A 25,064-nucleotide genomic window follows, 5' to 3' on the forward strand; every position below is an offset into this window, starting at 1 on the left:
GAGGAACTTCCTCTTCAACCTCTTCCCTCACCTGAGCTGTGCAGTGACCCTCAGATTAAACCACCACCAGTCATCTCTTTCTGATGAGGAAGCAGCCCTATTGTCCTGTAGGATTATAGTGACGTTACCATGAGTAGGAAAGGGAACTAATGCATAATGGATTAGATTACCTGAAAACAGGTCCTTTGGCCCAACTAGTCCACACCTACCCAGACCCATTTCCCTCTGACTAATGCACCTAACACTATGGGCAATTTAGCATGGCCAATTCATCTGACCTGCACATCTTTGGACTGTGGGAGGAAACCAGAGAAAACCTACACAGACACTGGGAGAATGTGCAAACTCCACACAGACAGTCGCCCGAGGCTGGAATCAAACCTTGGACCCTGCTGCTGTGAGGCAGCAGTGCTAACCACTGAGCCACCGTGCCAGCAGTGATCAAAGCAAAAGAGAAAAAAAAACTTCAGAAACTATCCTAAAACTGCTGACTGAATCTTTCTGTAATCACATTTAAATAAACATAATTCCTTAACAACCCTGCATGGCTACTGTAAGGTGCCGGTGAATGTCTCCTGTATCTTTAACATCTGAATGATGGAATGTAGTATCAAAATGAAAAGAAATGTATCAGTCATCTTCACTCTTGGAAGCAGTCCTGTCTCTGAGCCACAAAGTTGTGGATAGAAACCCCACTCCCAAGACCTGCGACTTGAAATCCAGGCTGACATTCTGGTAGAGTACTGAAGGAATATTGCAGTGAGGGAGGAGGTGAGACCTTAAACAAAGGAACTATCTGTCCTCTTTCAGGTTAATGTAAAAAGTCATGTCACACTACTCTGAAGAGGATCTGGGACGGTCACTGTTGTATATTGGTCTGACAGGCTCTAAAACTGAGGTATAGGCCTCATTGTGTCAGTGAAAATGATTCTGTGTCCTCATAGAACTGGTGAACTGAGCAGACGTCAAGGATCACGTGAGACGAACCAAAACTCCCTTGAACAAAAGGGGAAGTCTTAAATTTCAAGGTATTTCAGGCAGAAACAGCAACTTTTTAAAAATATTGCAGTTTTGAATTACCATATATCGCCCCTACAGGCCGAGACCGTTGTGAGACAGGGTCAGAAAAATGGAACTAAGAAAACTACAAGAGAAAACCTTTATAATCTAGGACTGGAAGGCTAACTAACCAAACAACCAACCAGGCGAAAGTGAGGCCTGCAGATGCTGGAGATCAGAGTCAAGATTAGAGTAGTGCTGGAAAAGCACAGCAGGTCAGGCAGCATCCGAGGAGCAGGAAAAGCGACGTTTCGGGCAAAAGCCCTTCATTAGGAGTCAACCAAACAACCAACCAAGCATATAACTGTTGGCCAATTTAAAGATGTACGTGATTTTTAACCGAACACAGCAGGCATCTTACCAAGACTCAGAAAGGCTGGAAAGCATTAACTGCAGCTACACAGCATAGGATTACCCTTCACTACATCAGCAAAATGCAGGAGGTGCACCATTACAGTACAATCAAACCTTTAAAGATAAAATAAGAAATCACATTTGCAAGCTGCAGAACTTAAACAAAAAGCAGAATCCTCTGAAGTTAATTGCATTGCAATAAAAAAAATATTGTTTATTCCATAAATGAGATAGCAAGTTATGATTGTAATTGTTTGGATGAAATGATTTTATTAAAATAGTAGAGTATTCAGATTCCAAAACTGCAAGCAAAGGGGCAGCAACTGAACAGTCTGCACCATTCAAGCAGAAGCCAAACCAGACAATAGAAGCACCTACTACCCTGAATCACATTATAATTCAGCACAGTGAAGAACCATCCTCTTCAAATTCAAGTCTTCCTTCGGGACTGAGTTGATAGGAAGGGACAAAGATCAAGAAAAGTATCTGCCTTCCCAACAAACAAAAATCACATTTAACAAGAATATCTCTTCAAGTAACCTAAACTGAGTGAACTAGCTGAACAGAGGCTGGTATCCAGTCACCGAGTAACCCTTATTTATATGTGCACCGTTTATGGGCTCTGACCAGCCAGCTCAGAGCCAATCCCGAGAATTAGGAGACTTTCTGAATCCCCTGTTTATTCTTTTACTTTTTTATTTCTTTTAAGACTTTCCTCTGCACTACTGCCTAACTACGGTAGTGCTTATTTTTCCTCAGCACACAATGTCGTGTGTTTGCAGGTGTCGGATACAGTGAAGAACAACAAGGTGTGTAAATGTTTAGATTCCACTACCAGGAAGAAAGGGAAACACCCAAGTGGCCAGTGACAAGCAGGGCCCCTCTTGATAAAGGGCAGTACTGCATGCGAATCTCCTGTTTATCCTTTCTTTCTTACCCCCGCACTACCACCTAACTGCGGTAGTGCTTATTTTCCCCAGCACTCAATGTTGTGTGTGTGATGGTGTGAGACACAGTGAAAGACACAAGGTGTACAAATCTTTATTCAATTTCCACCACCAGGAAGAAAAGAAACATCCAAGTGGCCAGTGACAAGCAGTGCCCTTCACATCAAAGTGCAATGCTGCGTGAAATTTCCTGTTTATTTTCTTTTTCTCGGACAGAACAGAACCTCTGATACTCTTGCTTTTTTTTTTCTTTTTCTTTTTTTGCTTTTTTTTAATCTTATTTTACCCCCACACCAGCGGCTAATTGCAGTAGTGCTTATTTTGTCCCCAGCACCCATATTGTGTGTGTGCAGGTGTGAGACACAGTGAAAGACACAAGGTGCATAAATCTTTATTCAGTTTCCACCACCAGGAAGAAAGGAAACACCCGAGTGGCCAGTGACAAGCAGTGCCCTTCACATCAAAGGGTAATGCTGCATGAAATCTCCTGTTTATATCTGTCAGCCGGGGCTCCCTAGTTGGCCCAAGTTAACAACCCCACTCAAGGATCTCACAGTGAATGAGATTCACCTGGTCCTGGTTCCAGTCATTGCATTGGGTCATGAAGAAGCTGGTTTGACCAATAGTTTATCACTGAGAGTCCAAGACATTCAAGAAGTTGAAGTAATATATCTGTGTACTTCAGCACAGATCTACAGGCAGAATGAGAACCAAATTCCACTGACACAGCGTGACATTGTGCTGCATACAACTCCATGGAATTTACCAATGAGAAGAGACAAAGAGAGATTCTACAAAAAAAAACTACCTGCCAAAGCAGGAACCGCACAGATCAACATAAAGCATAAATGCACATCACTGATGTCCTCTCTAAATGAGGGACAAGTAGTTTAAGACCTTCCAGTTCAAGAGAGAATGACAGACCTCAGACCATCCGGGAGAGAGTCAAACTCAACTGCTTGCTGCTGAACAAATAGTTTTATTTCAAGTCCGAAGAAAACATATTCAGGAAGAATAGTGAAACCTCCAGGTTGTATGACTGACTTTATAAAGTCAAAGACTTGAGAGGCGTTTCGAAAATGGTAGCTGTAAACCTGGAAGCAAATGTATGATGCTGTGATAATTGTGAGGGAAAAAGACTTAGTGGAGGTGAGCACAATCATGCATACAGGTCTGAAGGGTTAACACTTGATTAAGTGGAGGAAAGTAGTAGTGTAAAGTAGTAAACTAAAGAAGGAAATTTTGGGAGATAAGCCAAGGATGGTTGTGTCCTCCTTTTAGTTTCTGTAACAATGTAGGTCATATTCGTGTAAATTGTCACTATAATGCAATAAACTTTACACGACAAGACTGCTCTAGTTACACCAGAATGATGAATATTGTAGTCCATCTTGACCATTTTGGGTTTCAAGGAACTGGCAACAAGCTCCTCAGTATTCCGGTCAGTGTTTGGTGGCACAGTGGCTCAGTGATTAGCATGTTGCCTCATAGCACCAGAGACCTGGGTGGCGATTCCAGATTTGAGTGACTGTTTGGAGTGTGTGCACTCTCCCTCTGTCTGCGTGGGTTTCTGCCGAGCGCTTTGGTTTCCTCCCACAGTCCAAAGATATGCAGGTTAGGGTGGATTGGCCATGCTAAATTGCCCCATAGTGTCCAGGGATATGCAGGCTAGATGGGTTAGTCGTGGTAAATGCAAGGTTAGAGTGGGGACTGAGTCTGGATGGGATGCTCTTCAGAGGGTTGCTGTAGACTTAATGGGCCAAATGGCCTCTTTCTGCACTCTGGGGATTCAGTGGTTCAATAGTTCAACCAATAATTCAATCGATAATTCAACCAAAGTCACTCAAAGGGATTATCTGGTCGTCACAACATTGTTGTTTGTGGGGACATGCTGTGTGCAAATTGACTACTGTATTTCCTACTTTACAAAGTGACTACTCTTTGAAATGGTGCTGACTAGGGTTTAGGATGTTCTGAATCTGTGAAAGGCGATAAAAATGCAGGTATTTTCCAGTAGATCTATATCAGTGGGATCTTCCTACCTTGTTTGAAATGCTATTTGTGTTCATTTCAGTCTCTGTTTGCCAGCTGTGGAGCATATTGAATGTCTCAGGTCTGGCCCGTGAGTTATGGACCTGTTTGATCAAACGAGGCTGGTGTTCGGCATATTTCTCTCAGAGACAGCTCAGTTGGCTGGTTTGCGATGCAGAGTAATGCCAATTGCACAGGTTTGATCCCCGTTTCAGCTGAGGTTACTATGAAGGTCCCACCTTCTCAACCTCTTTCCCTCTCCAGAGATGTGGTGACCCCCAGGATATACCACAACCCTGTCTGATAAGACAGCCCTCTGGGACTATGGTGATATCACCTTTTACGCAGTGCTAGAAAAGTAACTCTTCTCCTATACATGCCTCAAGTGCTCACAGGAGCAACACAGCAAAAGCAGAGTTAAATATTCTATGAGATAAGAAATCCAATGAAATTATGTCATTTTAATTTAAATATATTACTCGTGGTGTTGATTCTGCCTGAGGTATGCCTGTTGCCAGGCATATTTTAATTATGGGTTGGGGTACTCAGGGAATGGCGTTGTTAATATTCCTCCAGTGGGAACAGCTCAGGAAAGTACAGAATTGCTCAAGCAATTCTGTCACCATGGCCACTGTTCCAAAAAAGGTTGCTTTGTATATTCTGCTGGCTATGAGTCACTCTTCAGTTCACAGGCTATTCAGAGTAGTTTTACAATCAAGTTCTCCCCATGCATCACAACCAGACCAACCAGATTTTTTGCGAGTGTTTCTAGAAATGAAAAGCAGCATTTTGCTGCTGGAAAGTAATTAATTAAGAATGGTTTGAAAGTAATTAGCACAGGATTGGAGTGACAAATGATCATGTTACTTCATGTGTTACCTACTTAACCAGTTTTTCTTTTGTAGATTGCCACAACCTCTGTAATGAATGTAATGAGATCAGCCAGCAGTTCCCAGATTGGGGCTGTTAACCTGGTCCAGCCAGGGCGCCCTGGATGACAGATGTAAACAGGAGTATCAGGGGCTTCTCTTCACTCTGAGCTGCCTCTGAGAAAGCGGACCAGTGTCAAATACTGTGCACATATAAATAAAGAGTGACTTGGTAATAGGATACCAGCCTCTGTGAAGTTATTTTAACTTCCACCAACAGCCGAAGACTATATCAAAGCCAGTGAGGAATCCCAATTGTGTGGCCAGTGTTTGCTTGAACTACTTATATTCAAAAATGGAATGAGAAGTGCTGGATAATCTAAAACATCTCCATCAGTAAGCTGGAAGCCAAAATGCCAAGTTAATGTTTCTGGGGAGAGACGTTTTGCCTGAACTGTCACACTGACAAGGGTAGACACTGAGATGGAGTAGAAGATTTGAACTAGGATGCAAACATGTAACGTAAAAGGATAGGCTTTATGAGAGGTCAGGTTTAGGTAGAGAATTTGAGCAAGTGCAGTCGTGATGTATGATGAATTTGCTTCCAAAAAGGGAGGAGCATAGCTTTGAATATGCATTGCCACAACATAGGATTGAGCTGAGAATCGTAAGAGGTAGAGAGGGACATCTTGATGTTTGTGAAATATGAATTAGAAATAAATAAACATACAAATTAGAAGGAGGAGGAACAGACCCAATACTGTACATGGTCTTCCAGATTAACCTGATGTGACATGGTGCAAAGTACCTGTAGCTGTTGTCTACATGACATCAGACATTGAACTCCAAATTCAAACTCATCATTTGATGATTTCTAATAAATGTAGGGGAATGGATCAAGTGTAACATTCAGCTTCATTCCTAGATTATAAATTTGGCACCTGGCTACCATCAAAGAGAGAATTATATCAATTTTTAGATACATTGGTCTTGGCTTTCATTGTTATTGTTTGGTTTTAATCTGGTGGGTCAGATCGGTTGATGTTCTAGGATGGTGGCTCAACAGTTAGCACTGCTGCCTCACTGCACTAGGGACCCGGGTTCAGTTCCAGCCTCTGTCTGTGTGGAGTTTGCACCTTCTCCCCGTGTCTGCATGGGTTTCTTCTGAGTGCTCCAGTTTCCTCCCACTGTCCAAAGATGTGCAGGTTAGGTGAATTGACCATGCTAAATTGCCCATAGTGTCCAGGGATGAGTAAGTTAGGTGCATTAGTCAGGGGTAATGTAAAGTAATGGACTAGGGGAACAGGTCTGAGTGATATACTCTGCTGAGGGTCGGTATGGACTTGTTGGGCCAAGTGGCCTGTTTCTATACTGTAAGGATCCTATGATTCTATGACCTGATCTGCAGTTCATTGATTTTTAGTGGGCTGCAGCTCATGTGGTGAAGATGAAGCCTATCTGAGAAGTGGAGAGATAGTGGAAGCATTGATCAAAATATTCCAGAGCTCACTGGATTCTGGAAGGGTTCCAGTGGATTGGAAATCCATTGATCTAATGTCACTGTTGAAGAAAGAAGGAGATAGAAATCAGGAAACTATTGGACAGTTAGCCAAACATCTGTCATTGGGAAAATGGTAGAGTCCATTATTAAGGATTAAGTATGAGCAGAACATTTAGAAAAGTTTAAATTATTCAAACATCATCAAAATGATTTTCTGAAAGGGAAATCATGTTTGATAAATTAGCTAGCGCTTTTTGAGCATATAGCAGGTAGCATTGATAAAGGAAAACCAGCAAACAGAGTATATTTGGATTTCCAGAAGGCATTTGATAAGGTGCTACATAAAAGGTTATTGCACAAGATGGGAGCTCATGGTATTGCAGGTAATGTATGAGCAAGGATTGAGGATTGGTTGGTTCACAGAAAATAGAGAGTTGGGATTAGTGGGTCTTTTTTAGGATGGAAAGGCATAACAAGTGGAGTGCCACAAAAATCAGACCTGGGACTTCAAGGATTCACTAACTATATTAATGATTTGGAGTGGGTGCAAAGTGTAATGTATCTAAATTAGCTGTGATATAAAAATAGGTGTGAGAACATGTTGTGATAAGGACATAAAGAATCTGTAAGGGAAATGGATAGATTGAGGGAGTAGATAAAATTTGGCGGTTGAAGTTTAATGTAGGAAAGTATGAGGTCATGCGCTTTGGTTAGAAAAATCAAAAAGCAGTCTATTATTAAAATAGAGAGAGCCTCCAAAAAAAGTGCATCAGCGAGAGACCTGGGTGTTCTTGTGTGGCGACTTCAAAAGTCAGCATGCAGGTATAATGAGTAATTATGAAGGCAAATTAAATTTTGCCTTTGGTAAGGCACTGGTGTTTAAATTCAGGAAAGTCTTGTTACAACTGTACAGCGTGTAGGTGAGGCCATACCTAGAGTGTACAGTTTCAGTGCCTGTGTTTAAAATAATATTAACAGATATTGGAGCAGTTCAAAAGAGTCTGCTGCGGCTGATTTCCAGATCGAAGAGTTTGACTTACCAAGAATGGCTAAACAGGTTAGGCCTTTGTTCATCGGAGTTTTGAAGAATGGGGGATGAACCATGCAAGGTTTTAAGGGGGTTTGACTGAGTAGATGTAGAAAAGATGTCTTTACTAGTGGGTGAGTCTCAGACTAGGAGACATGGTTACAGAATGAGGGGACTTTAATTTCTCCTCCCAAAGGACAGTGAATGTCTGACTGCCTGGAATTGTGGAGGAAGATCACTGAAAGTTTTTAATGAGGATGTAGATGGATTCTATGATTAATTATAATCTAAGCAATATATTCTTAACTAAGATCTTTTCAGCATTGATCATACAATTTCTGTTCCACTTTAGGTGCGGAATTGAACTGGGAAGTTCAACGCTACGATGGATGGTACAATAATCTAGCACATCACAGCAGGGGTACTGTTGGTAAGGGATATTTCTTTTACTCCAAATTAACCTGACAGAAACGCTGAGTATATCCAGTCTCTCTAAATAGTTATTATCTTTGCGAATGTCTGTGCATTTATTTATTTCATCAAAGTAAAAATATGAAGCATTGGCTCAGTAGTTAGTACTGCTGCCTCACAGCGCCAGCGACCCAGGTTTGATCCCATCCTAGGGGACTGTCGATGTGGAGTTTGCACATTCTCCCCGGGTCTGCATGGGTTTTCTCCGGATGCTACGGTTTCCTCCCACAGTTCAAAGATGTGAAGGTTCGATGGACTGGCAATGCTAAATTGCCTACAGTGTCCAGGGATGTGAAGGCGAGGTGAATTAGCCATAGGAAATGTAAGGTGATAAGACAGGGGATGGGTCTTGGTGGGATGCTCTTTGGGGGGTTAGTGTGGATTTGATGGGCTGACTGACCTGCTTTCACACTAAGGGATTTTATGATCTATTGTGAAACACTCTGAGCTGCAACATTTTTTGTCTGTCACTGCCAATGTTTATGAAACCATTGAATGGTTTGGTATTGACTAGTGAATAGAATTGCTGACAGAGGTACAATGGGCTGAATGGTGTTCTGTGCTTCATCACTCAATAACACAGCCATTCCCATGCCTTGGGGATAAGCAGGTGGTAGATTTTTTTTTAATAGACAAGGGCGTCCAGAGTTATGGAGGGGCAAACAGCAAAATGGAGTTGACAGTACATTCAGTTTGGTCATGTTCCTAAGCCACTAAACCACATAAATGAGGAAGAGTTCCGACTTCACTCCCTGTTATTTTTGCTGAATTTGCTGATATCAACAAATAGAGAGCACTTTCACTAGAATAGAGGGAGTGAAAATAGTCCCAGAGATCAAAGCAAACTCATCGTGAGTCAGCAGCCTATTTTCACCTTGCCAGTTTTGACTTCCCTCTGCCTTGGAAAACATTGGCAAGGTTTGTTTTGCCACCTGAAGTACAAATAAAAGTGACAGCAAAACTAGGAAATAAATCTTCAAAAAGAATGTGAGCTTATTATACCTTGGAATTCTCTGGAAGGAAGATTGGGTGTGATGTAAAACTGGCAGCCAATTCACTGGGAGCCTGTTTCACCACAGTATTGGCCCCAGAATCTTCTGAGAAGGACGGATTAGCTCAAGTTGGTTCGCTCATGGTTCAGATTGACACCAACAGTATGGGTTTGATTCCTGTATTCCGGCTGGGACCTCCCTTCATACCTTGCCCCTGAGAATGCAATGGTGATCTACCACTGATAAAAAAAAATCTGCCAAGGAAACAGCTCAGGTTGAAATAACCGCAGAGAATAGGCCAAAGACCTGGCATGAGTAGAGCACACATGAAGAAAGGGAGTGTAATTCAGCAGCAGCAAGCAATAGTCAATATGGAACCCTAACATTTCTCTAGCGATGCCCACCGGCTGCTAGGTTGAGGACAACATTGGACTTGGTACAAAGTCAGCCACAGTTGGACAGGTTGCCTGAACTCAATGACTTTTCATGACTCATGCCTGAATTTTTGGCATTAGCTTTGCTGAGAACGCAAGGGATTACTGGGGTGTTTGGGACATTGCGTAAGTGAAATAGTCAACACCTTCAGGGGAGAAGGAAGCAAAAGGAAGAACGTTTTTGGAGTTTTGATTTGGACTCACCTGCCTCAGACGTAAAACAGAATGTGCAGTTCTTAAAATAGCACATCATTTGAATAAATGAGCTGGGAAAGAAAGGTGGCAGGAAGTAAGTTTGTAAAATAAGGGTTTAGAATGCCAATTAAGCCACTTATTAATAATAGGATTGATTATGTAGAATTTTACAGCACAGAAGCAGGCCGTTCAGCCCATCATATACGTGCTCCACATGAACTTTCTCTAACCCTACTTCATCTTAACATATTCTTTATGTTCTACCATGTTCTTTTCTAGCTTCCCCCTTTGACAATTAAAGGTAAAGTCACCAGAATCTAATCAGACTATAGGAGCTGCTCTCTCTCATTAGAGTTGATGGGTGATGGTTTGACCTTAGGGTCACCATGCCTCAGGTGAGGAGTGAGGTTGAGAAAGAGAATCCTTCAAGGTAACCTCAGCTGAAGCAGGAATTGAACCCACTCTGTTGGCGTTACTCTGCATGGCAAAGTAGCCATCCAGCTAACTTTACCAATTGCCTCAACTGCACCATATGACAGAGTTCCCAACTGTAGTGGCTTCCTGGGTCAAGATATTTTCACTCAGTTCCCAGTTAGATTTATTAGTAATTGTCAAGAAATTGGAGCAGGTGGTGTGGTGAGTAGTGTCCATTCCAGATGCTCTGACTGTTGTGCCTGACTTGTTGGCCATGGGAGATATACTTGTCATGTGATCCAACAGGTTGATTGTCAGTCTCTAAACATTAGGTCAACCATCTTGAGGAGACATTTCCCAAACTATTGCTGTGCTTAGCCCATAAATGTGGACCATGTCAATGGAAGTCCATGACCCAACCATCGGAAACAATAACTGGAGAAATATAGGTTTATGGTAGAGGTAAGTGAAAGAATATCAAAGACACAAGATCAGAACTAGGAGCAGGAATAGACAATCTGGTGTATCAAGTATGCTCCCCCATTCATTATGGTCATGGTTGACTTTGGGGTCAAACAACTCTGCTTTCCCACTCACTCCCCATGACCTTTGATTTCCAGTGTGTCTATCCCAGCCATTAATATATTCAAAGATAACACATTCACAACCTTCTATGGTAGAGAATTTCAAAGATTAACAGCCCTTTGAGTGAAGAAATTTCTCATCAATCTAGTTCTAAATGATTAGCCCCTCACCTGGTAAACTGTGCCCTCATTTTTCAGATTCTCTAATCAGCTTCCATCCTAATGAGCCCCTTCTGGACTTTATTTGATTCGTCCTACATTTATATCTCCAAAGTTTGGTCTTCCTGAAAGTGGAAACATCTTCTGTGCCCTATCGAAGGCTTTCCTAATTTTAATGTGGTTCTGTAAGGTCACCCAATGTCTATTTCTTTATTAGAGTAAAGAACCCAACCTATTCAGTCCTGCCTGCAAATTATAACTTGTACTTTATATCATCATGTTTGTCAAAGGTTTGTGAGGTCTGCTTTGAAGTCATTCACCAAAAATATTATGTTGCTGCTTTCTATCCAGATGTGCCTTTTGTACGCTTACTGCCTGCCAATTATGCTGACGGAGTTCTCGAAGCTGTACAAGAACCCGAGTTACCAAATCCCCGGAACATCAGCAACGTAGCAATGCAGGGAATGTCGGGAATACCATGTGACAAAAACAGAACTGTGCTATTTGTCTACTTTGGTAAGCTGACTGAAAATTTGGAGATGTCTATAGAATTCCTACATTTTCACAGAAAAACGTGAGGTGCTGCATTATGGAAAAGCAAATCAGGACAGGACTTATTAAGGGTAAGGTCCTGGTGTGTGTTGCTGAATGAAGAGACCTTGGAGTGCTGTTTCATTGTTCCTTGAAAACAGAGTCACAGGTAGATAGGGTAGTGAAGAAGGCATTTGGTATGCATGCCTTTATTGGTCAGTGCATTGCGTATAGGAGCTGGGATGTCAGATTGCAGCTGTACACGACATTGGTTAGGAAACCTTTGGAGACCAGAATCCGTTCTGGCCTCCCTGCTATCGGAAAGATGTTGTGAAACTTGAAAGGGTTCAGAGAAGACTTACAGTGATGTTGACACGGATGGACGATTTGAGCTAAAGGGAGAGGTTGAATAGGCTGAGACTGTTTTCCCTGAAGCATCAGAGGATGAGGAGTATGATGGATAAGGTAAATGCTCAATGTCTTTTCCCCAGGGTAGGGGAGTTCAAAACTAGAGGGCATAGGTTTTAGGTGAGAGGGGAAAGATTTAGAAGGGACCTATGGGACAACTGTTTCATGCAGATGGTGGTGTGTCTATGTAATGAGCTGCTAGAGGAAGTGGTGGAGGCTGTTACAATAATAACATTTAAAAGGTATTTGGATGGGTATATGAATAGGAAGAGTTTAGAGGAATATGGGCCAAATGTTGGCAAATGGGTCTAGATTAATATAGAATATCTGGTCAGCATGGACGAGTTGGATTTAAGGGTCTGTTTCTGTGCCGTACATCTCTAAGACTGTTAGAGCATTGCAAAATAAACTCAAAGTCATGATTAGTCAAGTAAAAACATGTTAGGAACATAGGAACAGGAGTAGGGCATTCTTCCCCTCTAGCTTATACTTCCATTCCAAGAGATCATGGCTGATCTTTGGCCTAACTTCATTTACCTGCCTTTGGCACATGTCTTTTAATACTTTTACCTAACAAAAATGTGTCTCTCAGATTTAAAATGAGCAACTGTCATTTCTGGAAGAGTACCAAACATCTATCACCATTTATATGTCAAAGTGCTTTCTACCATCTCTCCTAAACCATGTGGCCCTAACACTCAGACTATGCCTCCAAGCTGTAGAATTTCTGACCAATGGAAATAGTCTATCTTTATCTACCTTGTCTTGCTTTATTGATATCTTTGCTCCAATCACCCCTTAACCTTCTAAATTCTAGAGAAAACAGACCTCATTTGTATAATCTCTCCTCATAACTTAACCCCTGAAGTTCAGGTATCATTCTTGTACACTTAGAGGTTACTAACATATGGTCACGGGCAGAGAGTAAATCTACTTTACACTGAAACCAATCTCAGAAACTAGAGATGGACAGCAAAGAACCTTTAATGCAGCCATACTTCTGGACCACAGATCTCTACCTGATCTTTTTCCTTATTCATTCCTGAAACATGGACATCATTGGCAAGACCAAAACTTATTGCCCATTCTTCATTGCCCTTAAAGTGAACTGCTTGCTCGTCTGTTTCAGGGGCGTATTGCTGTGGGGCAGGAGTGACATGTAAGTTTGCACACTCCAAGAAACCTGGGGGAGTGGGGGGAGGATTATCTGTCACTATATTGGTGCCACACTCTCACTATACCTTGGCTTTTTGGGGGGGGGGGGGGGTCATGTGTTTTAATCTCCCCTCCTTTGGCCTGATGTCAAGTTTTGTTGGATTATACTTCTGTGAAGCAACTCAGGCTGTGTTCAAAGGTGCAATATAAATGCAATACATTGTTGGTATATTACCTTCAAGTTTGACCCTACCTCTAGGTTGAAGCCAAGATTATTTCTAGGTTAAATTGCAATGTTTTGTTGATGCTATGAACACTCACATTTCTTCTCATGGAGTATAATGAAAGCAGGAATAAAAGAACAATGTACAAAAATTACAAATTTGTACCTAACAAGACTAATATCGCAAGGAAAATCATATCAGTAAGTGCTGTTTAATTTCTTTATTAAAGATTGAAATGATTAAAGCCATTGTTTTCAGCCCCAGCTCCAAACTCCACTGCAGCCACTGCATCCAATATTTATCCCTCAACTAATATTATTAAAATAAATCTAGTAATTTATTTCATTCCTGTTAATGGAACTAGTCATGTGGAAGTGGCTGCTGTATTCCTGAACGTCTATATTTGAAAATTACTTCACAATCTGTGAAAAGGTATGGCAATTCCTCAGGATGTGAAAGTTGTCAGTTAAAGATGCAGGTAGTCTTTAATTAGTGCTCTTTTAAATGGCATGGTTTTGTCATAACACAGATGTTATTTTACTTTCCATTATTCTAATGGTATACGTCCAGAAAGTCTGCAATTAATGCAGTTTTAAATAATGCAGTTTCACAGTAATATGGATTTTATTTTGCTCTCTATTATTCTAATAACACATGCCTAATTTGCAATAGTGTGAATTTTATTGATCACTGATATGTTAACAATGCTAGAGTGACTTTTAATGGATAATTGGCATCCTATCTCACAGAGGGCAGTGTTTCTTTTCTAAGTCTCTGTACTCAGCTGTTTCCACCTTCACTGTCTTTTTTCTCTTCGTGTGTTTAATAATCAATGTCAAATCCTACATGTCAATGAGCCTTTTTTCAAATGTTCAATAAAAGATGTCATCAAGAGTTACCCATAAATGACAAAGATCCCCTAGTAATGAGAATGGAGTTGGCATTATTCAATATAGAGGGTGTCCTCAATTTACGAATGCTCATACAACAAATGCAGTCCCATCTAGAGGTCAAAAATTAATATCAATCATATGAACATTTCCTATACTTATGAACAACTGCTTTATATTGTCATGCATTGTGTTCTGACTTGCATATAATTCAATTTGTGTCTCAGTGAACTGTAGTGATTAGAATCATGTGGATTTTGTTGAGTATGAGATTCTTGATTGGGGTTGTTGGCCTGGCAAAAGTGAGGACTGCAGATGCTGGAGATTAGAGTCGTGAGTGTGGTGCTGGAAAAGCACAGCAGGGCAGGCATCATCCGAGAAGCAGGAGAATCAACATTTCGGGCAAAAGCCCTTCATCAGTTGTTAATCTGGGCCAATCAGGAAAGCCTGGCTGACAGATATAACAGGGGATTTTTTTTTATTTTAAAACCCGCCATGTTGCTACCGAACAGCAGTAGTGCTTACTTCATCCCAGCACCCATCTCGTATTCAAATAGGTGTGGGACACAATGAAAAAATATCAAGTGCAGAAAACTTTATTCATATACCACCACCAGGAAGAGAAAAAAAAGAGTATATAAAACCAGGAGACTGAAATCTCCTCAGCTCTGGGGGAAACAAAAAAGAAAAAGATACAGAAAAAAATATATAAAGAGGGGATTCACAGTCTCCTCAGTTCAGGGGCAGACTCCAATATGGTTGGCCACAGCCAATGCACTTTGCAAAGGAAAATAAAGGGTGACTTGGTGATGGGATACTGGCCTTTGTGCTGTTAGTTCATGAACCTGTGTGTATAGGAGAAGCCAAACAGTGCAAGAACAGGTATTCCATTAAAAAGTTGCCAGATTAGTCTGGATGACTTCTGGGAATGTATCCCAAACTTTTATATAGGTTTCTTTGGGAACGTATGTTTCTAATCAGTCAGCCTCCGCATTGCGAAAAGAATGCATCTTGGATTTTTAATGCAGGTCAGAACACAATGTGAGATAACATAAAGGAGAGGTTTTCAAATATAGGAAACAATTGTATGTCATCTTTAAAATTACAGCCTTTTTTTTTTAATTTATTCAATGGATGAGGGTGTCATTGATTGGACTAGCATTTGTTGGCCATCCTTAATTGTTAAGAGTCAACCACATTGCTGTGGGTCTGGAGTCATATGTGGACCAGTCCAGATAAGGACAGCAGTTTCCCTCCCTAAAGTGCATGTGTGAACCAGATGAGTTTTTCCAACAACTGATTCATACTCATCATTAGATTCTTAATTCCAGGTATTTTTTTCACTGAATTCAAATTCCATCATCTGCTGTGGCAGGATTTGAACCTGAGTCTCCAGAGTCTCCTGGGTGTCTGGATTAATGGGCTAGTGATAATATTACTAAGCCATCACCTCCCCTTATGAGATCCTGTTTATAAGTATGAATGTTTGTCAGGCAGACCTTGGCAAATCAGGTCGGTAACATGGTTTTGTTTAATGTGCTGAGTTTCAGGATTGTAGCTGCCATGTTATTTGAGGACTACCTCAATTTTCACTGAATGTGCAATGGTTGAGTATTTTCTTGAGTAAAGTCATTAGTCCCAGTATGCATTTGGGCTCAGTGCTAACATGTTGAGCATCTGAATAATGACAAAATGGAATAAAGCTTTTACACATGAGAGTTCTTTGAACTGAAAGGATCTCGCTTTCTTTGGAGAATTCAGAGTGCTTTCAGCATTTTCTAATGCTAAATTGTTGTTTTTTCTAATCAACCTGTTGAGATATTTGGCGAGGTGGGACTTGACCCAGTCCTATTTCAGACCTTTAACATCTGTGTTCTATGCATGTTCTTTTATTGTGGCTGATATGAGAACCAGTTCTCCTGGTTTCCTGGCTGGCATCTTTTACAGGTTTACCTTCTTCTTTACTCGAAAATTTACTGTATATATAATTATATATACAGCTGTATTTGCCCATTAGCAAGTGTCTTTACCTTTGAAAGGACTTTGTGTCATGTGAAATGCTTGAAGGTGTTCTTCAGTAAGATCACTTCAAAACATTTTGTGACTTCACCTGGAAATAAATTTGGACATAGTTTAACAGGAGTTGCTGTCTCAAGAGCCTAATCTTGTAAAGAATTCATAGCATGCAAAGAGACCTTTCAGACTCTATCCGTATCTCTGCATTCCCTCCACAACACCCCTCTCAACTCTGTACGCCTAATCCCATCGAATGTCTTTCCCATCTCACAACAATTCAAATGTACCTTATTGGGTGTGAAGTGCTTTTGTATTTATTTAGCACCTTTCCAGTAGTAAAACGTCCCAGTATGCTTTATAGCTGTAATTATCCAAAAGAAAACCTGACAACCTGCTGATCGTGACAATTCTGGTGATTCTAATTGCTGAAGACAGATGGCCAAAAGTGTTAATCAAAGAAGGTGGCTTGATGGAGCATATTATTGGAGGACTGAGAGATAGAGAGGTGGAACGGTTCATTGAGTCATACAGCATGGATACAGGCCCTTTAACCCACCATGTCTCTGCCGACCGACAAACATCAAATTACACGAGTTCAGTTTCTCGGTATTTGATCCATACTGTGCCCTGGCCTTTGAAATGCTCATCGAGATGCATCTTAAATGTGGGACGAGAACCAGTCTCCACCACCCTCTCAGGCAGCACATTTCATATTACTGCCACCTTCTGGGTGAAATTTATTTTTCAGATCTCCTCTGAATCACTTACTCCTCATCCTAAATTTATACCCTTTGATCTTAGGCAAGTATGTAATGCAGAAAATATTCTCTCTATCTGCTCTGCATACCTCAATCAGATTCCCTGCCTAAGTCTCCTCTGCTCCAGGGAAAACAAACCCAGCCTATCCAAAGGTAGAAGACTGAGGGTGGTGGTGGAGGGTTGTTTTTCAGACTGGAGGCCTGTGACCAGTGGAGTGCCACAAGGATCAGTGCTGGGTCCTCTATTTTTTGTAATTTACATAAATGATTTGGATGCGAGCATAAGAGGTACAGTTAGTAAGTTTGCAGATGACACCAAAATTGGAGGTGTAGTGGACAGCGAAGAGGGTTACTCAGATTACAACGGGATCTTGACCAGATGGGCCAATGGGCTGAGAAGTGGCAGATGGAGATTAATTCAGATAAATGTGAGGTGCTGCATTTTGGGAAACCAAATCTTAGCAGGACTTAAACACTTAATAGTAATGCCCTAGGGAGTGTTGCTGAACAAAGAGACCTTGGAGTGCAGGTTCATAGCTCCTTGAAAGTGGAGTCGCAGGTAGATAGGATAATGAAGAAGACGTTTGGTATGCTTTCTTTTATTGGTCAGAGTATTGAGTACAGGAGTTGGGAGGTCGTGCTGTGACTGTACAGGACATTGGTTAGGCCATTGTTGGAATATTGCATGCAATTCTGGTCTCCTTCCTATCAGAAAGATGTTGTGAAACATGAAAGGGTTCAGAAAAGATTTACAAGGATGTTGCCAGGATTGGAGGATTTGAGATATAGGGAGAGGCTGAATGGGCTGGGGCTGTTTTCCCTGGAGCGTCAGAGGCTGAGGGGTGACCTTATAGAGGTTTACAAAATTATGAGAGGCATGGATAGAGTAAATAGGCAAAGTCTTTTCCCTGGGGTGGGGGATTCCAGAACTAGAGGGCATAGGTTTAGGGTGAGAGGGGAAAGATATAAAAGAGACCTAAGGGGCAACTTTTACACACAGAGGGTGGTACGGGTATGGAATGAGCTGCCAGAGGAAGTGGTGGAGGCTGGTACAATTGCAACATTTAAGAGGCATATGAATAGGAAGGGTTTGGAAGGATATGGGCTGGGTGCTGGCAGGTGGGACTAGATTGGGTTGGGATATCTGGTCGGTGTGGATGGGTTGGACAGAAGGGTCTGTTTCCATGCTGTACATCTCTATGGCTCTATGACTCTATAACTGAGACTATTCACCCCAGGTAACATCATGATGAATCTCCTCTGCACCTTCTCCACTGCAATTGTGTCCTTCCGATAGTGTTGTGACCAGAACTGCACAGAGTATTCCATCAGTGTCCAAAACACTGTTTTATAAGGGTGTAACAAGACTTCCTTGCTCCTGTATTCTAGGGAGGGCATTCCAGAGCTTAGAGCTTAGGCAGTCCAAAGCACACAACAATAGGCTTTCGTCCACTGAGTGGGAGAGACTAGAACTAGGGGACACAGTTTAAAATGAAGGGACGTCACATTTAGGATGGAGATGAGAAGGATTTTTTTTCTCACAAAGGGTGTGAATCTTTGGCGGTCCCATCCCATAAAACAGTGAAAGAGGGGGTCATTGAGGACTAGGGCTTTTTGAATAATTGCTGTATAAAGCATACTGAGACATATTACTAATTGAAAGGTGCTAAGTAATTGCAAAAGCACTTCACAGCCGAAGCATTTGAAGTATTGTAAAATGCAGACACGTTCAAGGGGGTGAGGTTTACAGAGATGAGAGGGTATGCACAGACTGGAATAAAGGCTGAATTTGGTCTCCACGCATGCTATGGATTCCTGATAAGATTGGGCACATGAATCAGCAACTCAGCTGTAAATTATACATACAGTCAATTTTCCAATGAATAAGAAGGTAAACAGGAAAAAGATAGCAGCTAAGAAATCAGAAGAACTGATTCTCACACGACCACAACATAGGCAGTGGTTGACAGATTCTTGACGAGCAAAGGAATCCGTGGTTGTCTGACATAGACCGAAATATGGAGTTGAGATCACAATCACATATTTGATTTTATTGACTGGCAGAGCAGGGTCATGGGGCGGAATGGCCTTCTCCTGCTCTTAATTTGTATCTTTATATATTAATATTGGAGTAATCAGAATCAGTGATGCACTATATCCCGGATGAATTTCACCCTAAGCACTGCCTACGCAGTAATAAGGAGCCACACAGACTGCTGACTGTCTGAACAGCATTTAAAGCCATAGAGCTATAGAGATGTACAGCATGGAAACAGACTCTTCAATCTAACCCGTCCATGCCGACCAGATATCCCAACCCAATCTAGTCCCATTTGCTAGCATTTGGCCCATATCACTCTAAATCCTTCCTACTCATATATCCATCCAGATGCCTGTTAAATGCTGTACCAGTCCACACCACTTCCTCTGGCAGCTCTTTCCATACACGCACAACCGTCTGCATGGAAAAATTACCCCTTACGTCCCTTTTAAAATTGATGAATCATCTGGGCTTTTAATGTTACTTTAATTCTAATTCCTTTTCTAAATAAATTACTGGATTTGTTGAATTGATGCAGAGATATGCCACAGCCGAGTTTACACTCATCACCCTCTCGATCACCGATCTGTTAACAGGATCATGGTTTAGCCTTTGTGTGACAACGTTGTCAAAGGCTGACATCTCTGCTCGTGGTTCTTCAGGGCAGAAAATCTATTCCTGACAGTTTCTGCCTGAGTGCTGTTTGTTCATTGACATCAGAGTGCTCCTGTGTGAGAGTTACCTAACATACCTAACCCCATTTCGATCACGAAAGAACAGTAAGCTGATGATGGTGTGGCCAAGTGATCTATCATGCTGGGTTAAGTCTTTAATCTGATTAGAGATAGGGATTTGAATTCTAGTGCTCTGTAGTGTATTGTGGTAAACTCTTCCATGACAATGGTGTGCAAACCTATGTAAGCCTGGATTTTAAATATATGTCACATATTAATTACTATATGACAAATGTATATATAGGAGGATGAGGGGTGATCAAAATCATGAGGGGCATAGATATGGTGAATAGCCAAGATCCTTTCCCTAGAATGTGGGGAGTTCAAGACTAAGGGGTGTATTTTTAAGGTGAGAGGAAAATGATTTTAAAAGGACCTGAGTGGCAAAATTTTCACACAGAGAGTGGCACATATGTGGAATGAACTGCCAGACAAAGTGATTGATGCAGGTACGTGAACAGGAAAGGTTTAGAGGGATATGGGGCCAAATACAGGCAAATGGGACTAGTTTGGTTTGGGAGACTTGGACAAGTTGCACCAAAGGGTCTGTTCTGTGCTGTATGACTCTTTATTAACATATATAGATCAAATATATTGCACATTTTTTTATATAAGCATATTTTATCTTCTGTTTTTCTATAAGGTTGAAAAGTCATCAACTATTTTTGACATTAATTCTGTTTCTCTCTCCATAGATGATGTCAGACCTGTTGAGTTTCTCCAGCATTCTCTGTGTTAGTTTCAGATTTTCAACATCCACAACATTTTGCCTTTATTAAATGATTTTCAAAAGTTTGGATCAGTTTTCCATTTACTGAAGCTGGACATTTTGGATTGCCTAGGTAGTGAATGTATGGGAAACTCAAGGCAAGCTCTTTCGGGTGTGTCATCTTCCTTGTTACCCTTATTTCCCCCATTATGCCCCCAGCACACAATCCAATACATCTGAGTGCAATAACAAATCTGCACCTTGCATTGCTGAAGATCAGCAATAGAAATAAGCAAGAGAATGGCCGATCTATGGAAGGGTAGGCCGAGGGAGATGCTGGAAGAAACTAATATCGATTCACTCAAATGAAAATTCACTTCAAATTCTTTCAGAAAATGAACATTTTGAATATATTATGTGAATAATTTGAGATGCAATATGTGGTCATTCTAGCAGGCATGGGAGAAATGTGAGTTTGGACCTATGTTTCCTACAGTTAAGGATTTTCCTCAGCTCATATCTGATCATGTTATAGACCTGTTGATGGAGGTTTAGTGCCATTGTTCATCAATAATTCTATTATCACTACTTTGTGAGACTATCAGGAGGTGAATTATGGATTTTGGCTTTTTTTTTGTCAAGCAGTTCCAATGCTCCTATGCTTAAACACCAGAAATAATATTTATGTTGATACTGAACAGATTAAATCTACATACTCACACTTGCAACACTGCCCTATTGCAACCAAACAAATTCTTACCCCCACCCCCGCCGAGTTTTTTGTATGTACTTAATGGAAGAAATACAGTTTTTCTTTAGACTGAAGCCTTTGCAATGATTTTTCTTCGACTTTGTTTCAGGGTTTCATGTCATTGATGAAATTTTGGAAGCAACTGGGTCTGGTTGTCCCGCTGAATTCCTGAACATTCAGATTCCTTGTGGAGACATAGTTTTTGATCCCAACTGTACAGGAGATGTGCAGCTCCCATTCCTACGTGGTCGGTGGACAACAAGTTCAGGCCAAAGTCCCAACAACCCACGATTGCAGGTATGTTATAGACAGAGAGCCACATATTCATTGGACCACCAAGTAAGACACACTTCTTGTTTTTTAAATATATAGGAAACAGATTTAACTGTTTGAGATGCATTTATCCACTTGTTGAGTCCCAATCTCATGTTAAAGTTGGATAGGTTGTAGGTGAGGCCGCTTCTTGAGTACTGCATGCAGTCCTCCTCGTCCTGTTATAGGAAAGATATTATTAAATTGGCAGGGTCAGAAAAGATTTACCAGGATGTTGCTGTGAATGGAGAGTTTGAGATGTAAAAATAGACTGGAAAAGCTGTGACTTCTTTCATTGAAGCGAAGGTAGTTGAGGGGTGACCTTGTTGAGGTCGATACAAATCATGAGGGGCATAGATAAGGTGAATGGCAAGGATCTTTTCCATAGGACAGGCGACATATTTTTAAGCTGAGGGGATAAAGATTTAAAAAAGGAAATGAGGGGCAAATCTTTTACACAGAGACTGCTTTGTGGAATGAACTGCCAGAGAAAGTGGTGGATGGATGGACAGTTACAAAGTTTATAAGGCATTTGGATAAGTTCATGAATAGGAAAGATCTGGAGGGATATGGGCCAAACACAAACAAGTGGGGACATGGTCAGTGTAGGCTGGCTGGACCAAAGGATCTACTTCCATGCTCTATGACTCTATGACTCTATCACTCATCCATTCCCTTAGTGGGAAGTGGGTAAGGGCAATCATTGAGGGGAATAATTCTTAGTTACACATGTTAATTAAAAAGGCAAAGCTTTATCCTTTTGGTGGTCCCCAACAAATACTGACTGTTCATGGAGCAAAAGTTGGCAGGACCCTGTGAGACACCTCACCTGAAGAATGAGATATAAATGTAATGGAGGGAAAATACAAAATAATTAAAGTGCAAAGTTTGCTCAAAGCACATTAATCGGGGATGAGGAAGGCTCATCATTCCATATATATCAATTTAAGAAAAATAATCACATACGTCATCCCATTGCACCCTAAATAATTAATATAATTTTTGCTGCCCTCACACATCCTACAATCATCCTCATTCTGTCTTGACATTTTTGCTGTTTGAACTTTTTATTAAATTTATTTTGTCATATTTTGTGGGTGTTGCTCACTCGACCAGCATTTATTGCCTATCTGAATTGCCCTTGAGAAGGTCGTGGTGAAGCCACCTTGTTGAGTCTCTGCATTCTACATGCTGAAGGTCCACCGACAGGCTGTTAGGAAACAGGTGACAGGATTTCAACCCACATCTCCTTCTGTTGAAGTTTACTTGGAAGTCATGTTTTAATTCAGCCTTTGTATGCGATGTGCTGTCCTGTTTGCCAGTCTGTAAGATCTTGGTGTAGCTATCCCCTTTCAATGCTAAAGGGACCAGGTTTCATTAGTTTTCAGTTATAACTCTGAAGTCTTACACTAACCTTTATAGTGATTTATAAAATCATGAGGGGCACAGATAAGGTGAATAGCTAAGGCCTTTTCCCTCGGGGAGGCAAGTCCAAAACTAGAGGGCATAGGTTTAAGGTGAGAGCGGAAAGACTTAAAAGGAAGCTGAGTAGCAACTTTTTCATGCAGAAGGTAGTTTGTACATGGAACAAGTTGCCAGAGGAAGTGGTAGAAGTGGGTACAATTACAACATTTAAGAGACATTTAGGTAGGTGTTTGAATAGGAAGGGTTTAGAGGGATATGGGCCAAACACAGGAAAATGGGACTTGTTTAATTTGGGAAACCTGGTTGGCATGAACGAGTTGGGCTGAAGGGTCTGTTTCTGTGCAGTATGACTCTATGATTTCATGCTTATTACTATCATTACCTTTCAGTGCATTAATGTCTCACTTGCGTTTGGATTAGTGACCAAAAGTTGACATAATCTACAAATTCAACCCTACTGGAATTAGCTCTAATTCCTTTTGACCAGATTATACATAATTCAGCTATGTCTCAATTGGTAGCACTTTTTCCTCTGGGTCAGAGATATTGGGTTCATCTGGAGGTTAGAGTGCAAAGCCAGCTTGATTTTAAAATTTTCTTTGTTGATTTCAAATCCCTCTCGGGCCTTAATACTCTCTATATCTATAAAACCCTCCAGCCCGACAACCTTCCAACATTTCTGCCCTCCTCTTGAGTGTCCACAATTATAAAGCACCCAACTATTGATGGTGTACCTTCAGTTGCCTGTGCTCCAAGCTCAGGAATGTACTCCCTCCACCTCTGCATCTTGTGTTGCATTTCAAAAGCACACCTTAAAAGGTGTACACTTTTTGACCAAACCTTTGGTCTTTTGTCCCAACATCTCATCATGTAGTCAAGATTAGAGTGGAGCTGGAAAAGCAGGAAGTTTTCCTGTTCCTCGGATGCTGCCTGACCTGCTGTGCTTTTCCAGCACCGCTCTAATCTTGACTCGAATCTCCAGCATCTGCAGTACCCACTTTCACCTAGCTCATCATGTAGCTCAATGTGATACTTTAATTCGTAATGCTCCTGTGAAGTAGCTTTAAGTATGAATGATAAAGGCACTATATAAATGTAACTAGCTATTATTATCATTAACTGACGTCCGTCTCATCCCTGGTTTTTTTCAGGTAAACCATGTCACTACCTGGATTGATGGAAGCTCCATCTATGGGTCATCCCATTCTTGGAGTGACGCCCTGCGTACGTTTTCTGATGGGCTTTTGGACACTTCCTCAGGCGGTTTGTTACCGAGGCCAAGTACTGGGTTGATTCGTTTGTGGAAAATGGCAGATCCTGTCGCCAAAAAGACTGGACTTCAGGGACTTTACGGTAACTAGTTCGATTCCTCAGTAAAATACTCGGGTTCATAACCGATATCTGTTTGCATTTCCTATTTTTCTTGACAGGAAATGATACCAGGTGTTGCATGGGCTTAATTTGCAGATTATTAGAGGTGGGAGAAGACTGTGGATGAAAATCATGAACGGGCCAGGTAGAGTAAACAGGGAGGAACGGTTTCAATTCGTAAAATGAGCAAGAATAAGAGAGCTTAGATTTAACAAGACAAGCAAGAGTGAAATGAAGAGAAACCTTTTCAATGAGCGAGTAGTTAGGGTATGGAATATACCTGGAAGTATAGTGGAGGCAGGTTCCATTGAGACATTCAAGAGGGCATTGGATAGTTATTTGGATAAAAATAATGTGCAGGAGATTGGCTCATTTAATGAGCTGGTGCCGACACAGTAGACCGAATATCAGCACCCTGTAGAGTAACAATTCTATAATCTGTGATGTGGGGTGGGGAGGGGTGGAATTGTCAGTGGTGGGGGAGACAGAAATTCCAGCACTGTTAAGGGGAAGGTGATGGCCTTGTGACATTATCGCTAGACAATTAATCCGAGAGACCCAAGTAATGACTGGGACCTGGGTTCAACTCCTGCCATGGCAGATGGTGGAATTTGAATTCAACAAATATCTGGAATTAAGCGTCTAATGATGACCATGGATCCTTTGACAATTATTAGGAAAAATCCATCTGGTTCACTAATG

General features: G+C 41.2%; 1 protein-coding gene across 1 annotated transcript in view; it reads left to right on the forward strand.

The window, feature by feature from the left end:
* LOC122542470 (dual oxidase 1-like) overlaps nucleotides 1-25,064 on the forward strand; it is a 119,855-nt gene that overhangs the window by 5,346 nt on the left and 89,445 nt on the right. The window contains exons 3-6 of the mRNA XM_043680203.2: nucleotides 8,141-8,218; nucleotides 11,389-11,553; nucleotides 21,364-21,551; nucleotides 24,143-24,344. Coding sequence (XP_043536138.1) covers nucleotides 8,141-8,218; nucleotides 11,389-11,553; nucleotides 21,364-21,551; nucleotides 24,143-24,344 — 633 coding nt within the window. The remainder of the gene's footprint in view (nucleotides 1-8,140; nucleotides 8,219-11,388; nucleotides 11,554-21,363; nucleotides 21,552-24,142; nucleotides 24,345-25,064) is intronic.

This window comes from Chiloscyllium plagiosum, unplaced genomic scaffold, assembly GCF_037043375.1.
Source record: "Chiloscyllium plagiosum isolate Xiang-an unplaced genomic scaffold, Cpla_swu_hap1 HiC_scaffold_42, whole genome shotgun sequence".
Lineage (NCBI taxonomy): Eukaryota > Metazoa > Chordata > Chondrichthyes > Orectolobiformes > Hemiscylliidae > Chiloscyllium > Chiloscyllium plagiosum.